The sequence below is a fragment of the Guillardia theta genome (genome assembly GCF_000315625.1).
Source record: "Guillardia theta CCMP2712 unplaced genomic scaffold GUITHscaffold_20, whole genome shotgun sequence".
NCBI classification, from domain to species: domain Eukaryota; class Cryptophyceae; order Pyrenomonadales; family Geminigeraceae; genus Guillardia; species Guillardia theta.
This window is the reverse complement of record NW_005434654.1, coordinates 303,332-327,619: the sequence shown is the minus strand read 5'-3', so window position 1 is coordinate 327,619 and position 24,288 is coordinate 303,332. Positions and strand designations below refer to the sequence as shown.

The 24,288-nt window shown below is 51.0% G+C and overlaps 7 protein-coding genes across 7 annotated transcripts; 2 read left to right on the top strand and 5 right to left on the bottom strand.

Annotated features, from left to right (window-relative positions):
- Window positions 1–1,627: 1,627 nt before the first annotated feature.
- GUITHDRAFT_43353 (hypothetical protein) lies at window positions 1,628–2,220 on the bottom strand (the record flags this gene model as incomplete). The annotated part of the gene is made up of 2 exons (XM_005835690.1): window positions 1,628–1,994; window positions 2,078–2,220. Coding segments are annotated over 2 exons (510 nt in total), but the record flags the coding sequence as incomplete, so codon positions are not given.
- Window positions 2,221–7,556: 5,336 nt separating this feature from the next.
- On the bottom strand, window positions 7,557–8,149 carry Smc6 (Smc6/Rad18 DNA repair protein; the record flags this gene model as incomplete). Its single annotated transcript, XM_005835689.1, has 2 exons — window positions 7,557–7,923; window positions 8,007–8,149. Coding segments are annotated over 2 exons (510 nt in total), but the record flags the coding sequence as incomplete, so codon positions are not given.
- Window positions 8,150–8,855: 706 nt separating this feature from the next.
- GUITHDRAFT_93546 (hypothetical protein) lies at window positions 8,856–10,169 on the bottom strand. The gene is made up of 11 exons (XM_005835688.1): window positions 10,067–10,169; window positions 9,951–10,018; window positions 9,818–9,904; window positions 9,709–9,772; window positions 9,580–9,641; window positions 9,485–9,531; window positions 9,362–9,437; window positions 9,259–9,308; window positions 9,152–9,194; window positions 9,026–9,097; window positions 8,856–8,946 (listed from the first exon to the last, which is right to left on the bottom strand). The coding sequence occupies exons 1-11, from the start codon at window positions 10,158–10,160 to the stop codon at window positions 8,884–8,886; spliced, it is 726 nt and encodes a 241-aa protein (XP_005835745.1). The 5' UTR covers window positions 10,161–10,169; the 3' UTR covers window positions 8,856–8,883.
- Window positions 10,170–11,367: 1,198 nt separating this feature from the next.
- Window positions 11,368–13,142, top strand: GUITHDRAFT_162301 (hypothetical protein; the record flags this gene model as incomplete). The annotated part of the gene is made up of 11 exons (XM_005835687.1): window positions 11,368–11,910; window positions 11,959–12,037; window positions 12,087–12,142; window positions 12,199–12,255; window positions 12,304–12,359; window positions 12,394–12,438; window positions 12,609–12,680; window positions 12,728–12,782; window positions 12,831–12,920; window positions 12,969–13,024; window positions 13,070–13,142. The coding sequence occupies exons 1-11, from the start codon at window positions 11,383–11,385 to the stop codon at window positions 13,140–13,142; spliced, it is 1,167 nt and encodes a 388-aa protein (XP_005835744.1). The 5' UTR covers window positions 11,368–11,382.
- Window positions 13,143–13,286: 144 nt separating this feature from the next.
- GUITHDRAFT_105392 (hypothetical protein) lies at window positions 13,287–14,807 on the bottom strand (the record flags this gene model as incomplete). The annotated part of the gene is made up of 5 exons (XM_005835686.1): window positions 13,287–13,337; window positions 13,391–13,528; window positions 13,575–14,126; window positions 14,185–14,310; window positions 14,736–14,807. 5 exons carry the CDS (start codon window positions 14,805–14,807, stop codon window positions 13,287–13,289), a joined length of 939 nt encoding a protein of 312 aa, XP_005835743.1.
- Window positions 14,808–15,346: 539 nt separating this feature from the next.
- On the top strand, window positions 15,347–17,315 carry GUITHDRAFT_136435 (hypothetical protein; the record flags this gene model as incomplete). Its single annotated transcript, XM_005835685.1, has 8 exons — window positions 15,347–15,367; window positions 15,444–15,486; window positions 15,577–15,631; window positions 15,671–15,751; window positions 15,827–16,152; window positions 16,196–17,091; window positions 17,151–17,192; window positions 17,262–17,315. 8 exons carry the CDS (start codon window positions 15,347–15,349, stop codon window positions 17,313–17,315), a joined length of 1,518 nt encoding a protein of 505 aa, XP_005835742.1.
- Window positions 17,316–19,468: 2,153 nt separating this feature from the next.
- GUITHDRAFT_53310 (hypothetical protein) lies at window positions 19,469–20,426 on the bottom strand (the record flags this gene model as incomplete). The annotated part of the gene is made up of 5 exons (XM_005835684.1): window positions 19,469–19,642; window positions 19,694–19,790; window positions 19,841–20,017; window positions 20,068–20,251; window positions 20,312–20,426. Coding segments are annotated over 5 exons (747 nt in total), but the record flags the coding sequence as incomplete, so codon positions are not given.
- Between the last annotated feature and the right edge of the window lie 3,862 nt (window positions 20,427–24,288).

The following is a 24,288-nucleotide window of genomic DNA, read 5'->3' as shown; positions in this document are numbered from 1 at the left end:
AGACTCAAGCTTTGCTTTCGCGCTCTCCAGCTTGCTCTTGGTGTCGACGATGATGCTCTTCACTCTCTCAACCTCTCCCGACACGTCGACGGAGAAGTAAGCTTTGCTGTACACAGGTCTCGTCACTTCCGATCCATCCCGCTTTGCCCTCTGCCAGCGATCGACATTACGCTGCTCTGAGTCCAAGCTGTACGCTTCTCTACGAATCTCGTGCATAACACCATTGGACAAAGTCACTGATTCTAGTCGTCTGCGGATAATGCCAGTAGCCTCTTGAAAGCTGACAGCCACATGGATCTCATTGATCGAACAAGTGTCAATCAGAAAGTTGAGGATCACATTCTTCGTGAAAGCGTCTTGACTGTCAATCTCGATCACGTCCATGATAGTATCGTGATCACGGTACGGGCAGATGTTCTTGTCAAACTGGTCGGAGTTCATGCTTGCAAACTGTAGCGACGTCCTCCCGTCCGATCTCCGTCCGGGATTTTTCTCTTCCCAAAGAGACATGCAGGTGTCCTTGTCTGCGTTCTTGCGAACCAAAAAGTAGGATGCAAACCGACCCAGAGCATTCCCGACGGCTTTGGACCATCGCTGGTCTTTCAGCTTGATGTAAGCTCCCACGGGTCCTATGGGGGGATTCCCTCCAAAGCGAGCTTGATTACGTGAGATGAGCTCTGCCATCTGCTTCACCTCAGGCCCGAAAGATGCAAGCCTGTCTCCGCTTCCGATGAGCTTCAACCTGTCGAGCTCTTTCTCATGTCTGTCGAGTTCTCGTCTCAGGATGGATGACTGCATTCCAAGTGAGACTCCAGCATCCACGTGATCAACGCAAGCGTATCAGCCCAGCCAGGGCTGCACGTGCAAGCTTACCTCTTCCTCAGCCTGACTCAGCTCATTTCGTAGCGAGACGACTTGCACTTCTGCTTCCTGTCTTTGTGTACCGTAATCTTCTATTTCTGCCTCGAGCTCCTGCTTTTTGACCTGTTGCAAATCGATCAATCACCGCCTTGAGCGTCCAAGAGACTCTGTCTCGGACCTTGAGTGCGTTCAGTGACACTTTGGCTGGCTTAGATCCGGTAGCTTGCTTGGACTGTACCTCCTGCTCAAGGAGATCGATATCCTTCTCAAGAGCCGTGTTCTGTGTTTGCAGTTCGTTGCGAGAGAAGTTGAGCTTGTTGTACTCATCTTGTTGTTCCTTGATCGTGTGCTCGATGTCAGCCTTCCTCTGTTTGATCTTGGCTAAGGCTTCATCTACCTCCGATCGTCTGGCAATCAAGTCTTGCACAGCACTGTCACACTCTGCCATGGTAGCATCGCTCGTTGCTTGGTCTACGTTCAAATCTTGTAGTTTGTCCTCGTATCTCGCTGCTTTTGATCGCCACTTGTCTATGACGTGCTTCTTCTCATGCACCTCAGCCCAGGCCAGCTCTCTCACGAGCTCTTGCTTCTCCTCGTCCAGTCTTCTGGCGTCTACCATGCTGTCATACGCCTCCTTGGCTGGCGTGAAGATGTTCTGCTCCCAATCTGCATTCTTCTTTTCCTTCGTGTTGATGATTTCCGTCAGCTGCTCGGCGAGATGCTTGTTCTCGTTGATGCGATCATACGCATTCTTCAACCTCGTTGCTTTGAAAAAGAAGTCGTAAAAGCTTGTCTTGGTCGCTGACTGCAGAAGAGTCTTGGCGTCTTTCTGCGAGAGAACATGCACGGGGTTCTCGATCTGGTAGTTGAGATGCTGCAGGATCTTCATCAGATCTTCTTTCTTGGTCGACACCACGGTCCTATCCTCTGTCATGATCTTGAACGCTGAGGCGCCTGTCTTCTGGATCACTCTCTCGATGATGACCTCTTTCCCAAAGTCCCAGTTCTCACGGGAGTTGCTTCCACGATAAGGATCATCTCTACACTGTACAATCACAACCTCAACGATGCTCCTGTCCGCATATGGCCCGACCAGGTCCTTGAGAGCATCGCAACGACCAGTCAGCTTAGGCCTAGGAGCGTGATTAGACCAAGCACATCGTAAGAGAGGAAAACAAACTACAACAAACACTCTTCTTGTGGTCATGAGTTTTACCTGCAGCCTACCGCGATAGTCAGCGCCGTCAGCACAGCGCTCTTGCCCGTTCCGTTTTGACCATTGATGATGTTGATGTACTTGTGAAAGTCCACCGTCAGCTTGTTATGGCACATGAAGTTGTCCAAGCGGATGCGTCGAATCCAGGGGTATTCGTTGTCGTCTGCATTCGGCTCATGGGCACTGGTGCTCCCCTGCTTCAAGTCAGGAAGAGGTGTAGAGGAGGGCTGTGTGGACCTGCTGCTCTGACTTGGAGCGCCTGCTGGAGTGGTTGTGCTCATCCAAGGCCTCTTCTGCCTTGCGTTTGGGAGGCATGGGATCGTCCTGGTAGCGAACAAAGGTCAGAGCAGCGGGAGATTGCAAGGACAGTCATGGCTAGCTAGACGACTTTGTATGAAGCATGACAGACATGGGAGAGATCTCTATCAGGATAGCTTGGCTACCTTGTCGAGCAACTTTCTTCGTTTCTCTTCCTTCTTTGGTTCCCCTTCCCGGTATGATTTCTCAGCAAAGTGTTTGCAGGTAGGTGACAAGGGCAGCAGCAAGAAGGGAGAGGTCTCGCCTAATCTAACTGTCAATATATTGCTGCCTTCAATATATTCGATAAGTATTACACCCGAGGCGGATCCGAAAAGAACTTAACTAAACAAATGACTGAATCTCACTAGGACCAACACTGCCAGGGTGGCAGGGGCCGGCGCCGAAGTGGGGGCGGCGCCGGGACGCTCGGGCCGGGCCGCGGCCGCAGGCCCGGGGCCGCGGCTGCCGGCAGCTTTGTGCCAATTCTTTGTCGCCGAGAGAGGCAGACAAGGCTGCGATCTACTACGGAGAGGAGCCTTCAGCCTTGAAGTACATCAACAAAATTTACTCGGAAGGCAATCAAATTATCTTTAGCTCCTTGTGACCCTTGCCAACCTTGTGCTTGTGCGCATCGTACATGGTCTTAGGAGGACGGGACAAGAGGGGGGAGAGTACCATCATCTGAATTCTGTCTTTCTTCTAGCTCCTTCTCTATTCCACTCTCAGACTCGACTGGCTTCTCGAGCAACTTTCTTCGACCGACCCTCCTCCACCTCTGTATTGAGGAAGTAGGCAAGGGCAGCAGCAGTCAACATAAGATCTCCCATCCCATCATCGTGCGAGTACTTTGACTGTCTGCCACCTATCAACTGCACTGTGCAGTGGTGATGAAGGCCTTTCGTCTGGGCGGACGTGTAAGGTGGCTCTCTATTTCCTGTCCAGCTTGCCACACTGCTTCTCCATTGCCATGACTCTGACGACTGTCATGGAAATCACGATGCCTTGTACCGATTTGATCGATTTGATCGATCTTTACTTTCATTGAGTCCGAAACTTACTGCCATGATGCAATTTATTTTCTGCGAGGCATCTCAATCCACATCTACCTCAACCCCTAGTCCTAGAATGGCGAACTGCAGCAACAGTTGATACCTCCTATGAGCATTCTCCTCGAGTCGCACATTGTTGACAGGAAGTTAGTAGATACCAAGAGGAAGAGAGCATCTGCAAATGTCGGATTGAATGATCCCCCGATTCTTGCTGCAATGTATCGTCAAGCAAGCGGTCGCGCTGCAGAGAAGAGTTTCACAACAATCCCTGTATTCTCTTCCTTGGCTGGGATCAAAACAACAGCTGGAAATGCTTCTCCTACTTCTACAAGGAGGAAACGTTTGCATTGGCCGAGAAGGCACACCAGACCCTCTCAGACCGGGAAGACTTGTGCTCCTACTCCGACAGTTACCTTTTTAGGGAAGTTGCCACAAGGAGATAGAGGGTAACAGTAGGCTTTAGGGTCACATTGTCAGGTCGTTCAGTATCCATCAGTTGCAGACACGCATGACAGGTCGATGACCTACAATCGACGTATCATCACCAAGAGATCGATGTAGCTAGATTTCAGTCTTATTCATCATACGGATATTTCTAACAAGTCAACTGTAGACTGACTCAATCAAGCCAGCCAGCCTGTGAGCTGGATAGCAGACCTGACAACAGCAGTCACGTCACTGTAGCCCTCAACGATTTAGATCCGTCGCTGAAGGCGGTCGATAGGCCTCATCGTGATCTTCTTCACTTTCGGCCCGTCAGCCACAGCGTCGACGGAGTGAGGAGAGATGATGATCGCCTGCGACAGAGGGCGATGACCCAACACCTGCCGCATGTTCAGCGACCAGACATGCCGGCTGATCCTGCAGCAGCTCGCAGAAGAGAAAGAGAGAGAACCTTGAGAATGATGTCCAGGGAGAGCCGACGATTCCGCTCATCCATGAAGACATCCCACTCGTCTACTGCTAGGATGGGTGCACAATCCACCTGGTTGAGGGATAGTACCTGATTGGAGTCAGCTACGGCACCCTGCCTCCCTCCTCTACCAGGCAGATGGTCGAGAAGGAGCGTTCTCCTCCGGACAGGTTGCGAATCTCCACTGCATCCGTCTCTTCTGCTTCCTCTTCTCGAGACTCTGTCCTCACCACGGGCTGTAAGATGACGTCAGGGGGCTGCATTGGACTAGGACGAGAAATCGAGAGCCCAGCGAAAGGGAGCAGGTCAGAAGATAACAAGAACATCACCATGCAAGGAACAAAGAGGATAAGAAGCAAGCAGCTCAGCACAAGGAAAAGAGATGAGATGTCTGTGTAGGGTCTCACACCGTCATCTCCTTCTCCTTGTGATCGAAGCGACATTCTCCTTTGAAGCCTCTCTGTGTCACCAAGCGAGCAAACGTCTTGGAGGTCATTTCCCCATACAGTATTCGTTTCTTCGTGAAGTGCTTCTGTCTCATTTTCTGGCTGTATACTAGTTTCTGCAGACGACCATGGTCATGACGATGTCGATATGTTGATGGTCAACAATCAACATGCAAGTCCTTACGTGCGACAGCTCGGAGATCTCTTGGAACAGCCGCTCTCGTCGTTTCCTCTCGGACTCCTGCAGATCATCAAGATCACTGGTACTGCCTCTAATGTGTGAGATACGATGATCACCAGCCGCGTGTACTCCATCTCGATCACGTGCGAGTCTGTTCCCTTCTCGATCTCCTTGATCTTCTTCCTGGCGATCTCCATTAGCGCTCTCCCCCATCCTCTCCTGCATACTCACTCCATCGCTCGGATCTCTTCCTCCACCGCCGACCTTTCTCTCGGGTCAGTGAACTCGTTCTCGATCCAGTCGCTTGCGTTCTTCTCTAGCTCTTCCATGTAGAGCTTTTGGCCGTGTCAGCAGGTCTCAACCTCCTCCATGCCTTCTCTACCTGCAGGTCCTGGTCCGCTTCCTCCTTTTTCTTCCTTGCGGCTTCTAGCCTGCCCTCCAGGTCGCTGATCTTCATGACAATCTTGTTCTTCGTACTCGATGCCTTGCTAAGCTTCTCTCGAGTTTTGACGAGCTCCTCTTGAATACGCTTGATGTCTTTTGCCACGACCGATATTTCTTTTTGTATTTCCTCCTTGTTCTTCATCGAGGTCTTGATCCTATCCTCTTGTTCCGAAAGCTTCTTCGACAGCTCTGCTATGACCTTCTTGTTCCTGAAGATGCTATCTTGCTTGGTTGCGATCTCCTGCAGTCTCGCAGTCAGCTCCACGCACTCAAGACTGAGAGGCAATGAGAGTCAAGGCAAACCTCCTGCAAGACAGCTGTTCCATCGATGTTAACATTCAGGCTCTCTTCGCTCATCACTTCTTCGATTTGCTCTCTCAACTGACGCAGCTCGCTGCTCACGCGTGTCAGCCTCTCCATCTCGTGCTTGTGAGTACTCCCTCCGTACCTCTGCTTCTTGTTCAGCTCCTTCGTAGCTCCCGCAGCTCTTCTCTCCCATTCGCTTCTCTCAGACTTCAGAGACTCAAGCTTTGCTTTCGCGCTCTCCAGCTTGCTCTTGGTGTCGATGATTTTTCTCTTCACTCTCTCAACCTCTCCCGACACGTCGACGGAGAAGTAAGCTTTGCTGTACACAGGTCTCGTCACTTCCGATCCATCCCGCTTTGCCCTCTGCCAGCGATCGACATTACGCTGCTCTGAGTCCAAGCTGTACGCTTCTCTACGAATCTCGTGCATAACACCATTGGACAAAGTCACTGATTCTAGTCGTCTGCGGATAATGCCAGTAGCCTCTTGAAAGCTGACAGCCACATGGATCTCATTGATCGAACAAGTGTCAATCAGAAAGTTGAGGATCACATTCTTCGTGAAAGCGTCTTGACTGTCAATCTCGATCACGTCCATGATAGTATCGTGATCACGGTACGGGCAGATGTTCTTGTCAAACTGGTCGGAGTTCATGCTTGCAAACTGTAGCGACGTCCTCCCGTCCGATCTCCTTCTGGGATTTTTCTCTTCCCAAAGAGACATGCAGGTGTCCTTGTCTGCGTTCTTGCGAACCAAAAAGTAGGATGCAAACCGACCCAGAGCATTCCCGACGGCTTTGGACCATCGCTGGTCTTTCAGCTTGATGTAAGCTCCCACGGGTCCTATGGGGGGATTCCCTCCAAAGCGAGCTTGATTACGTGAGATGAGCTCTGCCATCTGCTTCACCTCAGGCCCGAAAGATGCAAGCCTGTCTCCGCTTCCGATGAGCTTCAACCTGTCGAGCTCTTTCTCATGTCTGTCGAGTTCTCGTCTCAGGATGGATGACTGCATTCCAAGTGAGACTCCAGCATCCACGTGATCAACGCAAGCGTATCAGCCCAGCCAGGGCTGCACGTGCAAGCTTACCTCTTCCTCAGCCTGACTCAGCTCATTTCGTAGCGAGACGACTTGCACTTCTGCTTCCTGTCTTTGTGTACCGTAATCTTCTATTTCTGCCTCGAGCTCCTGCTTTTTGACCTGTTGCAAATCGATCAATCACCGCCTTGAGCGTCCAAGAGACTCTGTCTCGGACCTTGAGTGCGTTCAGTGACACTTTGGCTGGCTTAGATCCGGTAGCTTGCTTGGACTGTACCTCCTGCTCAAGGAGATCGATATCCTTCTCAAGAGTCATGTTCTGTGTTTGCAGTTCGTTGCGAGAGAAGTTGAGCTTGTTGTACTCATCTTGTTGTTCCTTGATCGTGTGCTCGATGTCAGCCTTCCTCTGTTTGATCTTGGCTAAGGCTTCATCTACCTCCGATCGTCTGGCAATCAAGTCTTGCACAGCACTGTCACACTCTGCCATGGTAGCATCGCTCGTTGCTTGGTCTACGTTCAAATCTTGTAGTTTGTCCTCGTATCTCGCTGCTTTTGATCGCCACTTGTCTATGACGTGCTTCTTCTCATGCACCTCAGCCCAGGCCAGCTCTCTCACGAGCTCTTGCTTCTCCTCGTCCAGTCTTCTGGCGTCTACCATGCTGTCATACGCCTCCTTGGCTGGCGTGAAGATGTTCTGCTCCCAATCTGCATTCTTCTTTTCCTTCGTGTTGATGATTTCCGTCAGCTGCTCGGCGAGATGCTTGTTCTCGTTGATGCGATCATACGCATTCTTCAACCTCGTTGCTTTGAAAAAGAAGTCGTAAAAGCTTGTCTTGGTCGCTGACTGCAGAAGAGTCTTGGCGTCTTTCTGCGAGAGAACATGCACGGGGTTCTCGATCTGGTAGTTGAGATGCTGCAGGATCTTCATCAGATCTTCTTTCTTGGTCGACACCACGGTCCTATCCTCTGTCATGATCTTGAACGCTGAGGCGCCTGTCTTCTGGATCACTCTCTCGATGATGACCTCTTTCCCAAAGTCCCAGTTCTCACGGGAGTTGCTTCCACGATAAGGATCATCTCTACACTGTACAATCACAACCTCAACGATGCTCCTGTCCGCATATGGCCCGACCAGGTCCTTGAGAGCATCGCAACGACCAGTCAGCTTAGGCCTAGGAGCGTGATTAGACCAAGCACATCGTAAGAGAGGAAAACAAACTACAACAAACACTCTTCTTGTGGTCATGAGTTTTACCTGCAGCCTAGCGCGATAGTCAGCGCCGTCAGCACAGCGCTCTTGCCCGTTCCGTTTTGACCATTGATGATGTTGATGTACTTGTGAAAGTCCACCGTCAGCTTGTTATGGCACATGAAGTTGTCCAAGCGGATGCGTCGAATCCAGGGGTATTCGTTGTCGTCTGCATTCGGCTCATGGGCACTGGCGCTCCCCTGCTTCAAGTCAGGAAGAGGTGTAGAGGAGGGCTGTGTGGACCTGCTGCTCTGACTTGGAGCGCCTGCTGGAGTGGTTGTGCTCATCCAAGGCCTCTTCTGCCTTGCGTTTGGGAGGCATGGGATCGTCCTGGTAGCGAACAAAGGTCAGAGCAGCGGGAGATTGCAAGGACAGTCATGGCTAGCTAGACGACTTTGTATGAAGCATGACAGACATGGGAGAGATCTCTATCAGGATAGCTTGGCTACCTTGTCGAGCAACTTTCTTCGTTTCTCTTCCTTCTTTGGTTCCCCTTCCCGGTATGATTTCTCAGCAAAGTGTTTGCAGGTAGGTGACAAGGGCAGCAGCAAGAAGGGAGAGGTCTCGCCTAATCTAACTGTCAATATATTGCTGCCTTCAATATTTTCGATAAGTATTACACCCGAGGCGGATCCGAAAAGAACTTAACTAAACAAATGACTGAATCTCACTAGGACCAACACTGCCAGGGTGGCAGGGGCCGGCGGAAGTGGGGGCGGCGCCGGGACGCTCGGGCCGGGCCGCGGCCGCAGGCCCGGGGCCGCGGCTGCCGGCAGCTTTGTGCCAATTCTTTGTCGCCGAGAGAGGCAGACAAGGCTGCGATCTACTACGGAGAGGAGCCTTCAGCCTTGAAGTACATCAACAAAATTTACTCGGAAGGCAATCAAATTATCTTTAGCTCCTTGTGACCCTTGCCAACCTTGTGCTTGTGCGCATCGTACATGGTCTTAGGAGGACGGGACAAGAGGGGGGAGAGTAGAAGCAGCGTTAGTTCGAGAGTATCGGTCCAAGGTTTGACTCTGTACCTTGGTGGCAGCCAAGAGCCGGTTGTGAAGCTCATCAATGTCCTCCTGGGTTGGATGCTCCTTCCTCTCGACCTGATGAGCTGACGTCAGTCCCGCGTCAGCTGCCACCAGCTCATCTCAGAGGACCATGATGGGCGAGCCGAAGAGAAGAGTAATGTTCACTCTCCGCCTGATGGTGCAGGGTGAGGAAGAAGAATAGCAGAGCAAGAGCACAAGGTATGCGAGTGACTCACGGGATGGGGAGGAAGAAGCGGCCCCAGAAGACAAACACAGCTGTTTGTGCCTGGAAAGAGCATGAGAGGACTTACATCCCGGAAACGATCACAAGGACTTCACCTTGCGCGACAACCATTCCAGGATCCCGAAGCTGTCAAACCACAGACTGAACGCCTCCGAGTTTCCCACGGAGAATCTGATAAGGAGCGTGAGCAAACGCCGCTGTCGAGTTTGTAGACATACGCAGGAATCAAGGGGCATCCATTCTTAAGGCAAAACTTCGCTAGTGACTGAAGCAGAGCAGTCATTTATGACGACACAAGGGAGCAGGTACGGACCTTTCTGTTGGCTAGATACAAAGTCTCCTCATTCTTGCTGCACTTGAAAATGCCCGCGATCCCTACGTTCGAGCAAGCAAATATGTCAGGAAAGATGTCCTCAATCGCACGAGGTGGCACACATCTCACCATCTGAAACTAGACCCACACAATATCCCTCTTTTAGTGTCTTTGTAAGAGTCTTGCTCGATACCTGATAACTGATCAGAAGAACTTCGAAGATTCAAACGATGCTTACATCAACACAACCAAACAAGTAAAGAAGCCTTAGGAACGGCACTCGCTTAAGAACACTCGCAGTCGCCCCCTTGAACTTTCTGCCGACCTGATCGTGATTCAATCACCAACACCTCAGTCTCATCTTCACTCACGAACGAATTGATCGCGGGTATCGACAGCACGTTCGCAAAAGGCATCACCCCATGTGGACCTGCCGCTCCTGGCAGACTTTGAGCCAGAAGACGATGCAACAGAGTGTTTTGCTCACCAACCCATGCAGGACAGGAGCGCGCAAGCTCCATAGCGTCATTGGTCCACACGATTCGGTAGGAGAAGTAGCGATACCTACTCAAACGGATCATCAACTTGGCGCTCCATGAACTCAGGGACTCACAGCCAGAGGGTGAAGCCACAGCGATTGAAGTAATCATACATCGTTGGGAGGGGGTGATGTCCGAGAATGAATACAGCCTGCATCCTTGTAAATCGCCGATACGGCTGATCCAGTTGTGCTGGAGGTTTCGAAACTCACCAAATAGAAAGAAGCTGTCTGACTCCATGTGCCGAAGAAAGGCATGAAGATCAAACCGAGAAAGATGAAAGGAGGAATTCCCATCCAAATAAACATAACAATCATCACAGCCATTTCTTGCCACCATGGAATATGAGCTGAAGAAAGGTCACCAGTCCCTCTGCCTTCTCCGGGTATTACCTTGGTGTGCATGGCTATTGTCTGGATGATTCCTTGAAGACTTTACAACTGAGCTGAATCCATAGTAAAAAGGTCTTCAAGACAAAGGAAGATATAAGGCATACTTGACAAACTTCATTCGATCCTCGTCCGGAAGTTCCATGACTTCAGGAGGAATATTGAAGAGCTCCAGTACATGTACTATGAAACTTATTCAGCCATCATTGCACGGCAATAATCCAGTACTAGCATTGAAAGTGAAGTTCAACTCCCAATTTTGCTGTCTACATCTCACACCAATTGAATTTTGACTTCCGTTGATTCTCAGGGGATATGACTGTGCTTTTCCGGCCAAATGAATTCTGCTCCTGCTCCCTCCTGCTCCCTCCTGCTCCCTCCTGCTCCCTCCTGCTCCCTCCTGCTCCAGCTTGTTCCTCATGACTCTTTCGCCATCTCTTCCTCACCTTCATCGCTGCCTCCTCGTGACACTCCGGCTACCATGTCGGTGTCCCGCAAGCCTATCGAGTGGTGATTGACTACCCCTCGATCACCCCATCTTTGACCGGGGACAAAGGGGTATCTTTGCTCTACCCGTACTTCACCCCACCCCCGATTTGAAGATGCCTCTCACGGGTGTACTTAGAGTACCCCTACTTTGAGCTGAAATAGAGGGGTACGGGATCAGAAACAGGGGTACGGCGAGGTGCTTTTATGCCGGAAAGGGTTCAATGATCTGAGGCAGACCTGGCCCATTCGGACGACCACATCCCCACCTAGTCCCAATGATGAATCTAGGAGGACACGGGGCCGCAGTGGCTAAAAATGATTACTGGAAACGTATCCCCTCCAGTGGGGTGGGGTGATAGACAGAGGGAGGTAGGGGTGGATCGCAAATGGTGGCCATGGGCAGCGCAGCGGTGCTGGCGGTAATGGGAGTGGCGGCGATGATGGGAGAAGTTGTAGGAGAGAGAGAAGGAACATGTATGGTCGGCTCTACCAGCAGAAGAACCGCTTTCGTCCCTGGTCTCAGCAGAAGCTTCGTGACGGCGGGTAAAACGACCGAATCCTGTCATGCAGCACAAAGTAGAGGGTTCTCAGTCGCCACTCCTCGTTTGCGAGCGGCTAGGAGGTTCACCGTTCCCTCTATCATCCAGCTTCAAAGTCAAATCCAGTTTGCGGATGCAGTAGAGGAAGTTCTCAAGCTCAAGTTCAACCCGAAGTCGATGTCAAGGGTGATCAAGTCGTGGAGGCGGATGGATGAAGAGTTCCTGCACAAGGAGTTTGTGGAGGAGGTCGACACGTACCAGGAGTGCAACTCATACATAGAGGGGTTGGGGATAAAGACTTTCTACGATCCGTACGAGTTCGAGTGGGCCAAGAACCTGAGAGATTGTGCAAGTATCATACAAGAGGAGTTCCAGGTGAGGTCGTAGCGGCTTCTGCGAAATGTGACAAGAAGCACTTGCCAGAAAGTAGCCATCGAGTCGAAGGATGAATTAGAGACCAAAGGAAACAATGTGTGGGTTACTGCTGCAAACTCCACTTCTGGTTGTCTCCTTCTTCATCACACTGAACTGTTCGTAACCCCCCCCAAAAGCTCAGAGCTATGGTCCTGATTGGAAGACGTTGGCGCTCATGGATCGTTGCGTGTGGGTGAGTCAGCTGGAGCATTTTGCAAGGAGACATCTGATATTTTGTTTCTTGAGCAGGATCCTATCAATGTGCATCTGTTCCCTAAGACCACCAAGATCCTGAAGGACCTTGAGGTGCATTCAGAAAGTTTGTGCACCGATCATACTAACACGGCCCGCAAGATTCCTTGCATTGAGGCTTTCTTTGCAAGAATGACTCCCAAGAGGCAAGTTATGGGGTTGCTTGGCATGACAATCTAACTTCATGCGTAGCAAAATCAATCCACACTCCGATTACTGCAATTTCGCGCTGACAAGGTGATTAGTCAGCATTTGCTTGCTGCCTGGGCGCGACTGAGATGTCTTTTTGTACCATTTCAGTCATCTCGCCTTGGATGTTCCTGAAGGTCAATGCTGGATTGCTGTGGGGAAGGATCGGAGGCAAAACTCATTTTTTTCTTGCCACCAAGATCTTGACTTCATGTCAGGGAATGGAAGAATGGGGAAGTGCTCGTATTTGACACTTCCTTGTATCATGAAGCCGAAAACTCTGCTGATCGGTGCATTGGGCTGTTTCGAGTAGCTATGTCATGAGCCATGATTGCAGGATGAGATACATCCTGATGTTGAGAGTCTGGCACCCCGAGCTCAAGCCCGTTGAGGTACTCTTTGACCCAGTCGATCCTTCCATACGTGATTGGCTCGAGCAGGTGGATGCCATCAAGTACATCTTCTCTGCGCTGGACGAGCCTGAGATTGTGGAGAGAGATCTCCGAGCATTGAAACCTTCGCTCTTTGAGGTATCCCTCCCCATTTTTATCCCGGAAGTTCAAACTGAGGATCCGCAGGCAAAGCCTAAACCGGTCGCGAGTCAGTCGTTCTCCGATTTTTCAGCGGCTGAAGGGTGAGGCTTCAAATCGTTTCCAGCTCAATATGATCTTGTCTGCAGCAATCGTGCATCAAGGAGAGCAGCTAAGAAGAAAAGCGGGGGAAGCTCTAGCCCAGCCAAGGGGTTCAAGTGAACAGCTGGGATGGGGGAGCGGAGGAGTTAAATTCAATGTTTGCAGGATTCAATGAAAGACAAGCACTACCACTGTTGTAGTGGCAAAACAAGAAAGACATTACAGCTCTCCGACGACGAGGTATCATAGGAATCGCGAAACAAATTACTTGGCCGCTGCAGCCTGAGCCTTCTCCCAAGCGATCTGGAAAGCGCTCTGCGAGAAGGACGAGTCAGAAAGGAAGCGACTTAATCGAGAACAAGGGTCACCTTGGCGTCAGCTGGGACCTCGTCGATGTAGCCTCTGATCTCATCCTCCTCAGGCTTAACCTCAGGCTCCCTCCATTCCCTCATGGACAGCGAGAGCCTCTTCCTTTTCTGGTCGAAGTTAATGATGCGGACATTCACCTGTGCCAGCAGTCACTCCCAGCATCTCATGCAACGTCAAGTTCACCTCCTGGCCGACGGTCAGGACCTTGTCGATCTTGGTGTCTCGCTCCTCGGAGATCTGCGAGATGTGGACAAGCCCGTCGACACCCTCGCCGATGGTCACGAACGCTCCGTACTCCATCAAGCTTGCGACAGTTCCCTTGATGAACTCCTTGTCATCGAAGTTCTTAAACTTCTCTGGAAGCTCGGACCTCCCGCCGCCACCCGAGCGGCGTTCGTTCCTCTCCCCTCGGCTGGGAGCGTTCTCTGACCGCATACTGAGAGAGACTTTGTTGATGTCCGCGTTGATCTCGGTGATCCTCACTTGAACCTCATCTCCAACCTTGACAACGCTCTCGATGTCCGAGACAAATTCATCAGCAAGCTGAGAGACGTGGACAAGACCGTCGGTGGTAGCGCCGATGTCGACGAAGGCTCCGTACGGCATGATGGAGACAACCTTGCCAGGGACAGTGCTGCCAACCTCGTAGTCAGAGAGAGGCTTCTTGTTCTTGGAAGGAGTGCGGCGCTTGTTTGTCCTGGTCTTCTTCAACGAGCGCTGCTCTCCATCGGTCTCCTGCGGGAGGAAATCTGTGAGCTACACACGAGACATGAAAGGATGTGACTGCTGTTACCTCTTTCACTCCCGCAATCTCAGCCACAGCATCGTCCGACATTCTCAATGCAAGAGAGTGTCTGGGTGCATGCGCGACTGGAACATTGCAAACAGCGGAGCGGAGGCTAACACCGGTTCCAGCAAACTGTAGGATGAAGCGTCATGTTGAGGAAATGGTGGCCGCAGTTGCGGGAAGAGACTTCATGACAGAATATCAAGCATGAGGATCTCAATAGGAAGATAACCATCCTCTGAACTGTGCTGCTTCCAAGTATACATCGACACCTTCCCTGCTTCTCCCCCCACATCACTACTAGTGGTGTCTTTTGTTTCTCTATGAGAAATGCATTGGTCTTAGGCACAAAGAGAATCGATTGTATCGGATCAAATGTCCAACAAGAGGATGCCGGCTATCTCATATGTCTCCACTTCACATCTCAGGGTTTCATCCTTGAACCTACTAGGAACCCCTTCACATTCCCGTCACCTGCCTACCTCCCACTCCTTCGGCGCATGTTTTCTGCTTGACTTATTCTCCCCCTCTACTCTATGTCGTCATATAGACTTCACCTGTGGCATGTAGGCCATCGTGGGAGCCATGATCGCTGCCATCGCCGCATACTTAGCAATCGTGGCCGCCATTGATTGGAGGCCGTTCTGTTCCCCCACACCCTACCCAACTTTGATGACCCCTACCCTCATACCGACAATTGGCACGTTGTAACACCCTACTGGTCCTTTGGAGGAATTTTTCACACAAAATGACCCCTACTTGTACTACCCCCTGCTCCCCTAATGGTGACCCTGACCCCCTTGCAATTCCACCCCCACCCCCACCTCGCTCTGTTTTCGGTCGACCTCGTGACCGTTACAAAATACAGACGTGAAAAACGGTTTTCCCTGGAGGCTACTACCCCCTTACTTGTCACCTCTACCCTCCTTTGGGATAGTAGACTACCCACCCCTCGTGATCCGCCTTCGTTGTCTTTGAGCGTCTCACAGTTGGCGTTCATAGGCGGGCTCACCCGGCATCGGACAAAAGCTGCACGGCCCGACATGCCTTACTGAGCGTCAGTTCTCTGATGATGAGTAAAGTATGTGGTACAAGTCTCATGTGGGGTTGACTGAAACTTTGGCTCCTGCAAGATGATGCGAGCGGTGCGGGAGAGGGAAGACGGGCGATGGCGGCGGCGAGATGGCAGGTGAGCAGTGAGAGGGAGGAAGAGAAGCAACACGAACACACGATGATGATGAGCACTCAAACTCTTGGATGGTTAGATCAGCTTGTTGATACATAGAGGTACCATCAAGGTACTCGCAGGTGCTGGAGGACGAGGATTCTTCGAGACGCCCAAGGGTTCTAGTAGATGTAGAACTTAGATGAAACAGAAAGGAAGATGAAGGATAGTAGATCTAGAAGAGAGCATGTACGAGAGAAGCGGGTATTCAAACAATGCGCATGCAGCGTGGGTTCTCAAGCATGCGAGCTGCTGATTCTTGTCAAGGTGTACTCTAACCATTCGCCGAGCTTCGGATTCTCTTCTAACTCGACTGGATCTTGAGAGCAAGCTCGAGGGACATCAGAGGTTCCCATTCCATCCCCCCCTCCCCTCCTGTCCTTTCCCCTCTGCTGTCTCGCCGTTGACTCCTTGTACAAGCAGCTGTGTCAATGCTTTGGCTTTCAACAGGAACGGCGACCTTCTCGCCTCGGGCTGCATTAACAGCCGTGTCTTGATCTGGCATGCAGGAGCCTCCAGGCTCGTCAGCTCGATCAGCACACGTCATTCCGGCTGCATCTTTGGGCTGGAGTTCGCCAGGGGGGCCATGGATCACTCGATATGGTCCTGCTCCAAGGACGGCACCATCTTCCTCTCGCACGTCGACGGAGTTTGCTCGGAGAGACCGACGATCCGGCACTCGGAGAGCGCCCTGCAAGTCTTGACTGATCCGCTGTATCCGCATGTGGTCTTGAGCTGCAGCAGTGATGGTGAGACTCATTTTCGATGTGCGGGTTGCTAACTGCGGCGCAGGCACAGTCCGCCAAGTAGACAGCAGAAGTCCAGGGTCTTGCGGGGAGGAGGAGGAGAACAGAGCAAACGTGCTCATCGATCATCGCAGGCTTGCGGAAGGGAAGAGATCGGCAGAAGTTCTCACTATGGACATAAACCCCTGTCGGCCGGAGCTGCTGACCACGGGAGGGAACGAAAGCGTCGTCCGGTCCTTCGATCGGAGGATGCTGAGCGTGAAGGGATCGTCCTCGAGCTACGAGGCCCGTGAGGTCGAGCCGGTCAGCTGCTGGTCACCCCATCATCTCAGCGGCCACAAAGGAAGGAGCTTCAAGGGCAAGGTGGTGACGTGCGTGAAGTACGATGAAGGGGGGACGTCTCTCCTCGCCTCCTTCAACAGAGATCGCATCTACCTCCTCCACCCTCACCACGGGGATCAGTTTACACAGTTTGTTGCTGACGAGGACAAAGAGGCGACTGGCGAGGCCCTTCCGTCACAGCCATCGCAGCGCGGGTCAGAGCAGGAGCACTTCACCGACTCGGGCAACCCAGCCCTCAATTTTTTGTCCCAAACCCTCCAGGCAGTAGCGCAACGTCGCCCCATTGTGCTCTCTGACGATGAAGGGACATACAGCAACCTGACGGTCGACATGGATGGAAAGCTCCGCTTCAACTCCACCGACTTGATCCACCGGTCCTTGCAGCGTCCCGTGCCGAGTAGGGCAGAGCAGGAGCATGCGGCAGCAGGGCGCTCCTTGCATGCTGCGGCAGAGCGTGACGGATGTGAGGAAGAAACTCATGCGGAATCGGGACATAATGAGCAGACGGGAAGGAACAAGCCAGACGAGCAGGAGAAGGAGAGGAAGAGCAAGACAGGGAAGTTCTCAATGCGCTACCAGGGGCATCTCAGCGTGCGGGGGGTGAGAAGTCTCTCGCTCCGCCTCGCTTGCTTCGTGAGTCTGACGCCCTTGACTGGCAGTTGCATAACGTGATTTTCTTCGGCTCTGAGGAGCAGTACGTCGTGAGTGGGAGCGACGATGGGAGAGTGTAAGCCACTGATGCGAGAATTCCGATCATGACGCCGCGTCAGGTACATCTGGGACAGAGCAAGCGGGAGGCTGTGCATGTCATTCAGTGCTGGTGAAGAGATCGTGAGCCGCGTTCAGGTCAGAAGGGGTAGATGAGCATATGAGCAGAGAACGGGGAGGGAGGCAGGGGAGAAGGGAGGGAGGTGGAGGAGTGGATGAGTGGAGGGGGGGAGCGGCGATGGGAGGGACGAGGGTTCGTCGCTGAGTAATTGGAGTGAGGGATTGTGACTGTTGGAGGAATAGAGTTCACCCCGACGAATGCTACTAGCGACAGCCGGGCAAGGAAGAGACGTCAGGTTGTGGTCTCCTTGCGCCGAGGGACCTTGCTGGGACTTCGAAGGTTCTGTGCGTTCTCGCCCCTGATCTTGATCTGATGTGGATGGCCTTTAGAGGCGCAGCGGATTGCTGACAGCAATCGTGTGCAGATGGAGGAGTCCGGTAGAAAAATATTTTCATCCCTTTTCCTCCGCCTCACTGTGCCGCTTAGGTTGCGTTTCGCTGCTCCCACTCTCCACCTTGCAGCAAGCAATCGAGCAGCAGCGAGCAGGATGCAGACAGTCTTGATCATATTTGTCTGATGTCAAATCTTCTTCTTCTGCGCCTGCACACACACAGCATTCTTCAACATCTTTCAATCAAATTACACTATTTGACCCAGCTGCCCTTTGTACAATGATCTATCGATCCTCCTCCCTTGCCATCTCACCCTATCTCCCCTTTGACATATACAACATCCTTGGACCTCACTGCACAAAGTGCTTCCTTTGTTTGATCCCATACTCCGCGCTCTTTCGTGCAGTATCCAACTGCTTCGCCTCGCTGCCAGGGTTGCGCTTGATAAATTTCCGGCGAACCTGCACACATTTCAACCAGCTACAATCGGCAACCGCCGACTTTTCACCTCAAGAGCGAACTTGATTCGTGAGAGCATTCTATCACTGAGCAGCAGCTGAATTATCATCGCAGAAGAGAAGAACAACAGCGTCTGAGCATCTCCAAGTCAGCGAAAATCAATTGGCTGTATCTTTCTTATACCAGGTCAGTGAGTGTCCGAGTAAAGGATTTCTCGCTATCCCTCCACTCCTGCTGCAGCAAACTATCAGAAATCGCGCAGGCTTCAGCTTCTCCGTCTTACTGTATTCAACGCATGATATCCCTTTAGATAGTGATCGATCACCACCAGAAAGCGGGTGAGGAACAGCACAACAACCCAGATACAGCTCTGCAACATCCACGTCAACAAAGCAGACTATCCTTAGCTTCACAAGACCTCTGTGAGCGATGGCAAGAAACACTGGAAGAAAACGAAGATACCCAATTGATTGATGTAAAACCAAGCGGCACCGTCCCCATTCCACGTGGATCGTAAGACGACGAAGATACAGAAATATGTAAAGCATCGCATGCCAAAGAAAATCTGAAAAATGGTCAAGATACGCTCAAGTCTTAACATTCAGTCCATGAATGCAAATACCTTGGCACAAACTTCCTCAGGGATTCTTGTCATTAGTCGCCAAGAAGCACATCCAGTTATTCGGGCAATGTTCACAATATCATGAGCATTCTTGTAAACTGCAATCTCGAATATCGCCTTGAGCAACGAGACAACCAATACTGCATCAAGGAAGAGTGCAGTCCTCTTTATTCTGCCTGGAAAGGTTTTCTTGAGGAAACATTCATATCTGCAGCGTTGAAAGTCAGCCATAACAATGAGCGATCATATCACTCACTCTTGTTCAAGATCCGCTGGGAAAATCTTCTCTGTAGGCCATTCGATAGCTGGAGTCTTGCTTTCCGATATATCTACATTAACAAATACAGCCTCTCTGGAGCGAACCGTCCTGGACCAAACAACTCCAAGTACAGCACCCAAGGATGGAACCACATCGCCGTCGTCAACAGCGAAGGACAAAGTTTCTCTATCGTTCTCCTTTATCCACTCTTTTAGCTGCTTCTGCTCCGGGATCGATTCATCCAGATCCAGAAAGTCAGCTAAGCCATTTGAAGATACTAGAGAATCGTAATTGGTTGAACGATACCGTGCACTACCATGCATAGCAGACATTTTCAATGAAGATCTACGCATCGACTCTCCAAAGCTTCCCATATCGTTGTCCAAAGAACTATTTCCATTTCCCATTTCCCCTGACATGGATGTAGCATCGACCCTCCGATGAGGCGATTCGACTTCATCGTTGTTGAAGAACGAGTGCTTGAGCAACCTGTACGCGGATGGCCGTAGCTTCGGATTCATCACGAAGCACTCTTTGACAAACATCGCAGCATCCTTCGGGAAGTTCTCTGGAGGTTCAGGCGGTAAATCGAGTTTAGAAAGCCCTCGCATCAACGTAAAATCATTGCTGAACTGGTCAACAAAAGGCAACTGCGAAATCCACTTCGTCAAAAAGACATACGCATTGCAAACTTGATATACCTGTCTGGTCAACATTTCTACAACGCAACAGCCTACAGCCCAAATATCGACCTGTCTCCCAATGCGCTCTCCACGCAAAACTTCCGGCGCAAGATACCTGTACCATCACTTCAGAATGCTGTGACACTCATGTAATTGACGGGCAACCTTGCTGTTCCATGTAGAGATCCAGTAGAACATTCAGACAACCATTTTGATCCACCAAAATCTGCTAGTTTGAGCTGTCCAGCACTGTTGAGCAAAGCATTTGCACACTTAACATCTCTGTGAACGATGCAATGCCGGTGCAGGTAATCTAGTCCACAGAGCATTTGACAGGTATACCTGTGAAACCCAATAGTCATGACATGAATCTGCATTCCGCGATAATTTACCTTCTCACAATGCTTTCAGTCAATGGTCCAAATGTATCCAGCACAGAAGAAATGCTTCCACCAGTACACAACTCCATGAAAAGGCTTAATCTGCCCTTCTCAAACTGCATTCCCCGATAACGGACAATGTTGACATGCTTCAGTTGTCTCAAAGTGTCCATTTCTTTTTCAAGTGATTTCACTGCTTTTGGTCTCATCGAAATAGAATCCACCTAAGAAGCCGAGAAATCAGAAAAGATATCACATGTGGCACAGTTTGAAACCTCCTTCACTGCAAAGATTTCTCCAGTCTCCGCGTCGATCGCCTCATAAACGACTCCGAAAGTTCCACGGCCAAGTTCTGTTCCTGACTTGTGCCAGTGTCGGACAGCATCTGATTACGTCGTTAAAATCTCCAAAGCAACACACTTTCGTCCACCCGAAGCCTCTTTCTCCTTCAGCCGCTCTTCATGCTCCTGTAGGACCGTCTCCTTCAGTTCTTCACGCTCCTGCGGACATGTTATCTACTGAAACACGAGGAATGAAATAGCTACCTCGTTGGTATAATAATCATCCTCTAGGTAGTCCCAGTCCTGCTCGTTACAACAGCCTTGGCCCAGGATTTCAGACGCCATTGAGCCCTGGCCGTTCGACATTTTCAATCACTACCATCGAATTCACGGGCATCTCACCGTTCTGTTTGTTTGGGACTCAATTGAGTCGTTGCCGATAGAGTTCTGCAGACCGAGGCTCGATTGGTTGCCATCTTCGCTATCCGGGCTGACAGGGGACAGAGGCATGCCGGATGGGATCTTTTCAAGTTGGAGCATGAAGAAGTTCCTCAAGCTTCAATTACCACAAGGCAGTTGTGTTTGCTTATGGGCTCGAAGCATCTTTTGTCGTGGGTTCTCACTCCAACAGAAGTAAACGATCGAACGTACTCCCACCCAAGTCGGCAGGGTGCCCGCACAAGATTGTTTGCTGTGGTCGAATGAGAAAGTACGTGCTTGCAGCACACCAAGTTTCTGTTTCTGATCGTTGAAAGGGAGGGAAAAGGAGCTGAGAGGAAGGGGGGGGAAGACGCGAGCAGACTCGTAGACGTCAGAAGCTCCTCTTCCTCTGTCCTTGCCCTGCGCGCATGCAGCTTCGCCAGTAGCAAGGCAGAATGGGGTGGGTGGGGGATGGTGGGGGTGGGGATGGGGTGTGGGACCCCTGAGACCTCATGTAATGAACTGCACTTCAAGAGAAAATGACCGGTATTTGAGTTTACTCGAAGTTGAAGGAAGGGTGGGGTGTTTATATATTCTATATTAATATTACTCAAGAAGTCGTGACGATAGTACTGTTATATATATAAGATAAAAACATTGTTGGTTCTGAAGTGTCTGGTCAACAACGAGGGTGAGGGAGTGGGGTGGTGATACTGGATGGGAAATCAGAGGGTTCAATACCTCATCAGTACGGGTCATCGACCTTCATCTCACGTGATTGGGTGGGTTCGGAGGGAGGGAGGGGGGGGGTGGTAGGGACATTCTTAGGCCTATTGGATATTGAAATCAAAACGATTGATGTAAATTGATTATAAGATTGACGGGCGCAGCCTGAGATATGTGGGAGGGTGGTGTGAGTTGGACCCCCTTTTGTACAGCACTTTGTACCCCTTCCAGATGCCACATGGCCACACGGCCAGAAATCCCATTCCAATCTCCATTCGAAAACACTTCTTTTGAACAGTTTCCATCGGCTGATCTGTACAAACTGCTTCACGAAAAGAATTATGTTCGTAAGCCGGTCCTCCGACTCCTGAGGATAAGGTACGAACTCCGGTACCGCAAATTTTTACATTATATTTATAAGGAAAAGTAATTTTATATTGCTAAAAGTGTTTTTAAGACTTGTCTTCTCGCTCTTTGCCGAGCAATAAGTCTAGTGGTTACCCAACATGGCTGCAAATGGTTCTTGTCGCAATGCATCCTTGCTTGAAGTGCGGCTGAAATTAAAGGTCCTTGAGGATGGGAATGCAGCAGAGGGTTCCTGAGCTGCTTGTTTGTGACTTCTGGAAGCTCTTTAAAAAGCAACAACCGGAACATTACGTGCAGGCATAAGGCACACGTCTGACCAGTTAATTCAACTTCGTGCACAGCTTGGGATTATCAACAATCAGCATTAGCCCGTACAGTCAGTGCCATGCAGCCGGAGTGACTTGGAGGAGCACAAAAAATGCGGCCCAAAACTTGGAAAAAAGTAAGTCTGGCCTGGGTGGCGAACCCATTTTTGCCCGCATCGCACAGGGCATGACGGTCGCTGCCCCCCGGATAGTTGGCGCAGTCCGGCGTTTTAAGGGCAGTCACAGGCGAGTAAGAACTTTGAAGCCTGGCGAGCAGCTATGCACGGTGCCTGTGTCTGTGTCCGCTACAGACGCCGCGTGTAGACATTCAAGTTACAACAGAGCTACAGCTGATAATTATTGTCAGAGTTCGTTGGAGTTCACCGTACCCAGCCTGTTAACGTGGCAAACTAATCTTTAAAAAAGAACACAAGTTGTGTATTCATCGTGTTGTAGCTGAAATCATGCGTATGTCTGAGACAGAGCCCGGCGCTGGACGGACCACATGAATGCAGCTCGCGATCCCAGAGATGTGCCTAACCCATCCGTCGTTGAAGGCGGTCGATAGGCCTCATCGTGATCTTCTTCACTTTCGGCCCGTCAGCCACAGCGTCGACGGAGTGAGGAGAGATGATGATCGCCTGCGACAGAGGGCGATGACCCAACACCTGCCGCATGTTCAGCGACCAGACATGCCGGCTGATCCTGCAGCAGCTCGCAGAAGAGAGAGAGAGAGAACCTTGAGAATGATGTCCAGGGAGAGCCGACGATTCCGCTCATCCATGAAGACATCCCACTCGTCTACTGCTAGGATGGGTGCACAATCCACCTGGTTGAGGGATAGTACCTGATTGGATTCAGCTACAGCACCCCGCCTCCCTCCTCTACCAGGCAGATGGTCGAGAAGGAGCGTTCTCCTCCGGACAGGTTGCGAATCTCCACTGCATCTGTCTCTCCCGCTTCCTCTTCTCGAGACTCCGTCCTCACCACGGGCTGTAAGATGACGTCAGGAAGTAGAAATGGACGGGAAATGGAGAGCCCAGCGAAAGGGAGCAGGTCCCAAGACAACAAGAACATCGCCATGCAAGGAACAGAGAGGATAAGAAGCAAGAAGCTCAGCACAAGGAAAAGAGATGAGATGTCTGTGTAGGGTCTCACACCGTCATCTCCATCTCCTTGTGATCGAAGCGACATTCTCCTTTGAAGTCTCTCTGTGATACGAAGCGAGCAAACTTCTGGGAGGTCATTTCCCCATACAGTCTTCTGTTTTTTGTGAAGCTCTTCTGTCTCAGTTTCTGGCTCTCCACAAGTTTCTGCGGATGACCATGGTCACGACGATGTCGACGCGTTGATGGTCAACAATCAACATGCAAGTCCTTACGTGCGACAGCTCGGAGATCTCTTGGAACAGCCGCTCTCGTCGTTTCCTCTCGGATTCCTGCAGACCATCAAAATCACTGGTACTGCCTCTAATGTGTGAGATACGATGATCACCAGCCGCGTGTACTCCATCTCGATCACGTGCGAGTCTCTTCCCTTCTCGATCTCCTTGATCTTCTTCCTGGCGATCTCCATCAGTGCTCTCTCTCCCATCCTCTCCTGCATACTCACTCCATCGCTCGGATCTCTTCCTCCACCGCCGACCTTTCTCTCGGGTCAGTGAACTCGTTCTCGATCCAGTCGCTTGCGTTCTTCTCTAGCTCTTCCATGTAGAGCTTTTGGCCGTGTCAGCAGGTCTCAACCTCCTCCATGCCTTCTCTACCTGCAGGTCCTGGTCCGCTTCCTCCTCTTTCTTCCTTGCGGCTTCTAGCCTGCCCTCCAGGTCGCTGATCTTCATGGAAATCTTGTTCTTCGTACTCGTTGCCTTGCTAAGCTTCTCTCGAGTATCCTGGAGCTCCTCTTGAATAAGCTTGATATCTTTTGCCACGACCGATATTTCTTTTTGTATTTCCTCCTTGTTCTTCATCGAGGTCTTGATCCTATCCTCTTGTTCCGAAAGCTTCTTCGACAGCTCTGCTATGACCTTCTTGTTCCTGAAGATGCTATCTTGCTTGGTTGCGATCTCCTGCAATCTCGCAGTCAGCTCCATGCACTCACGACTGAGAGGCAATGAGAGTCAAGGCAAACCTCCTGCA

Coding starts and splice junctions, on each gene's coding strand:
- GUITHDRAFT_93546 (XM_005835688.1), bottom strand. CDS start 10,160: ATGATCCGTTTGAGTAGGTATCGCTACTTCTCCTACCGAATCGTGTGG. Junction 10,019..10,066: donor CTCCTGTCCTGCATGGGTTG/GTGAGCAAAACA, acceptor AAAGTCTGCCAG/GAGCGGCAGGTCCACATGGG. Junction 9,532..9,579: donor TGTATCTAGCCAACAGAAAG/GTCCGTACCTGC, acceptor GCTCTGCTTCAG/TCACTAGCGAAGTTTTGCCT.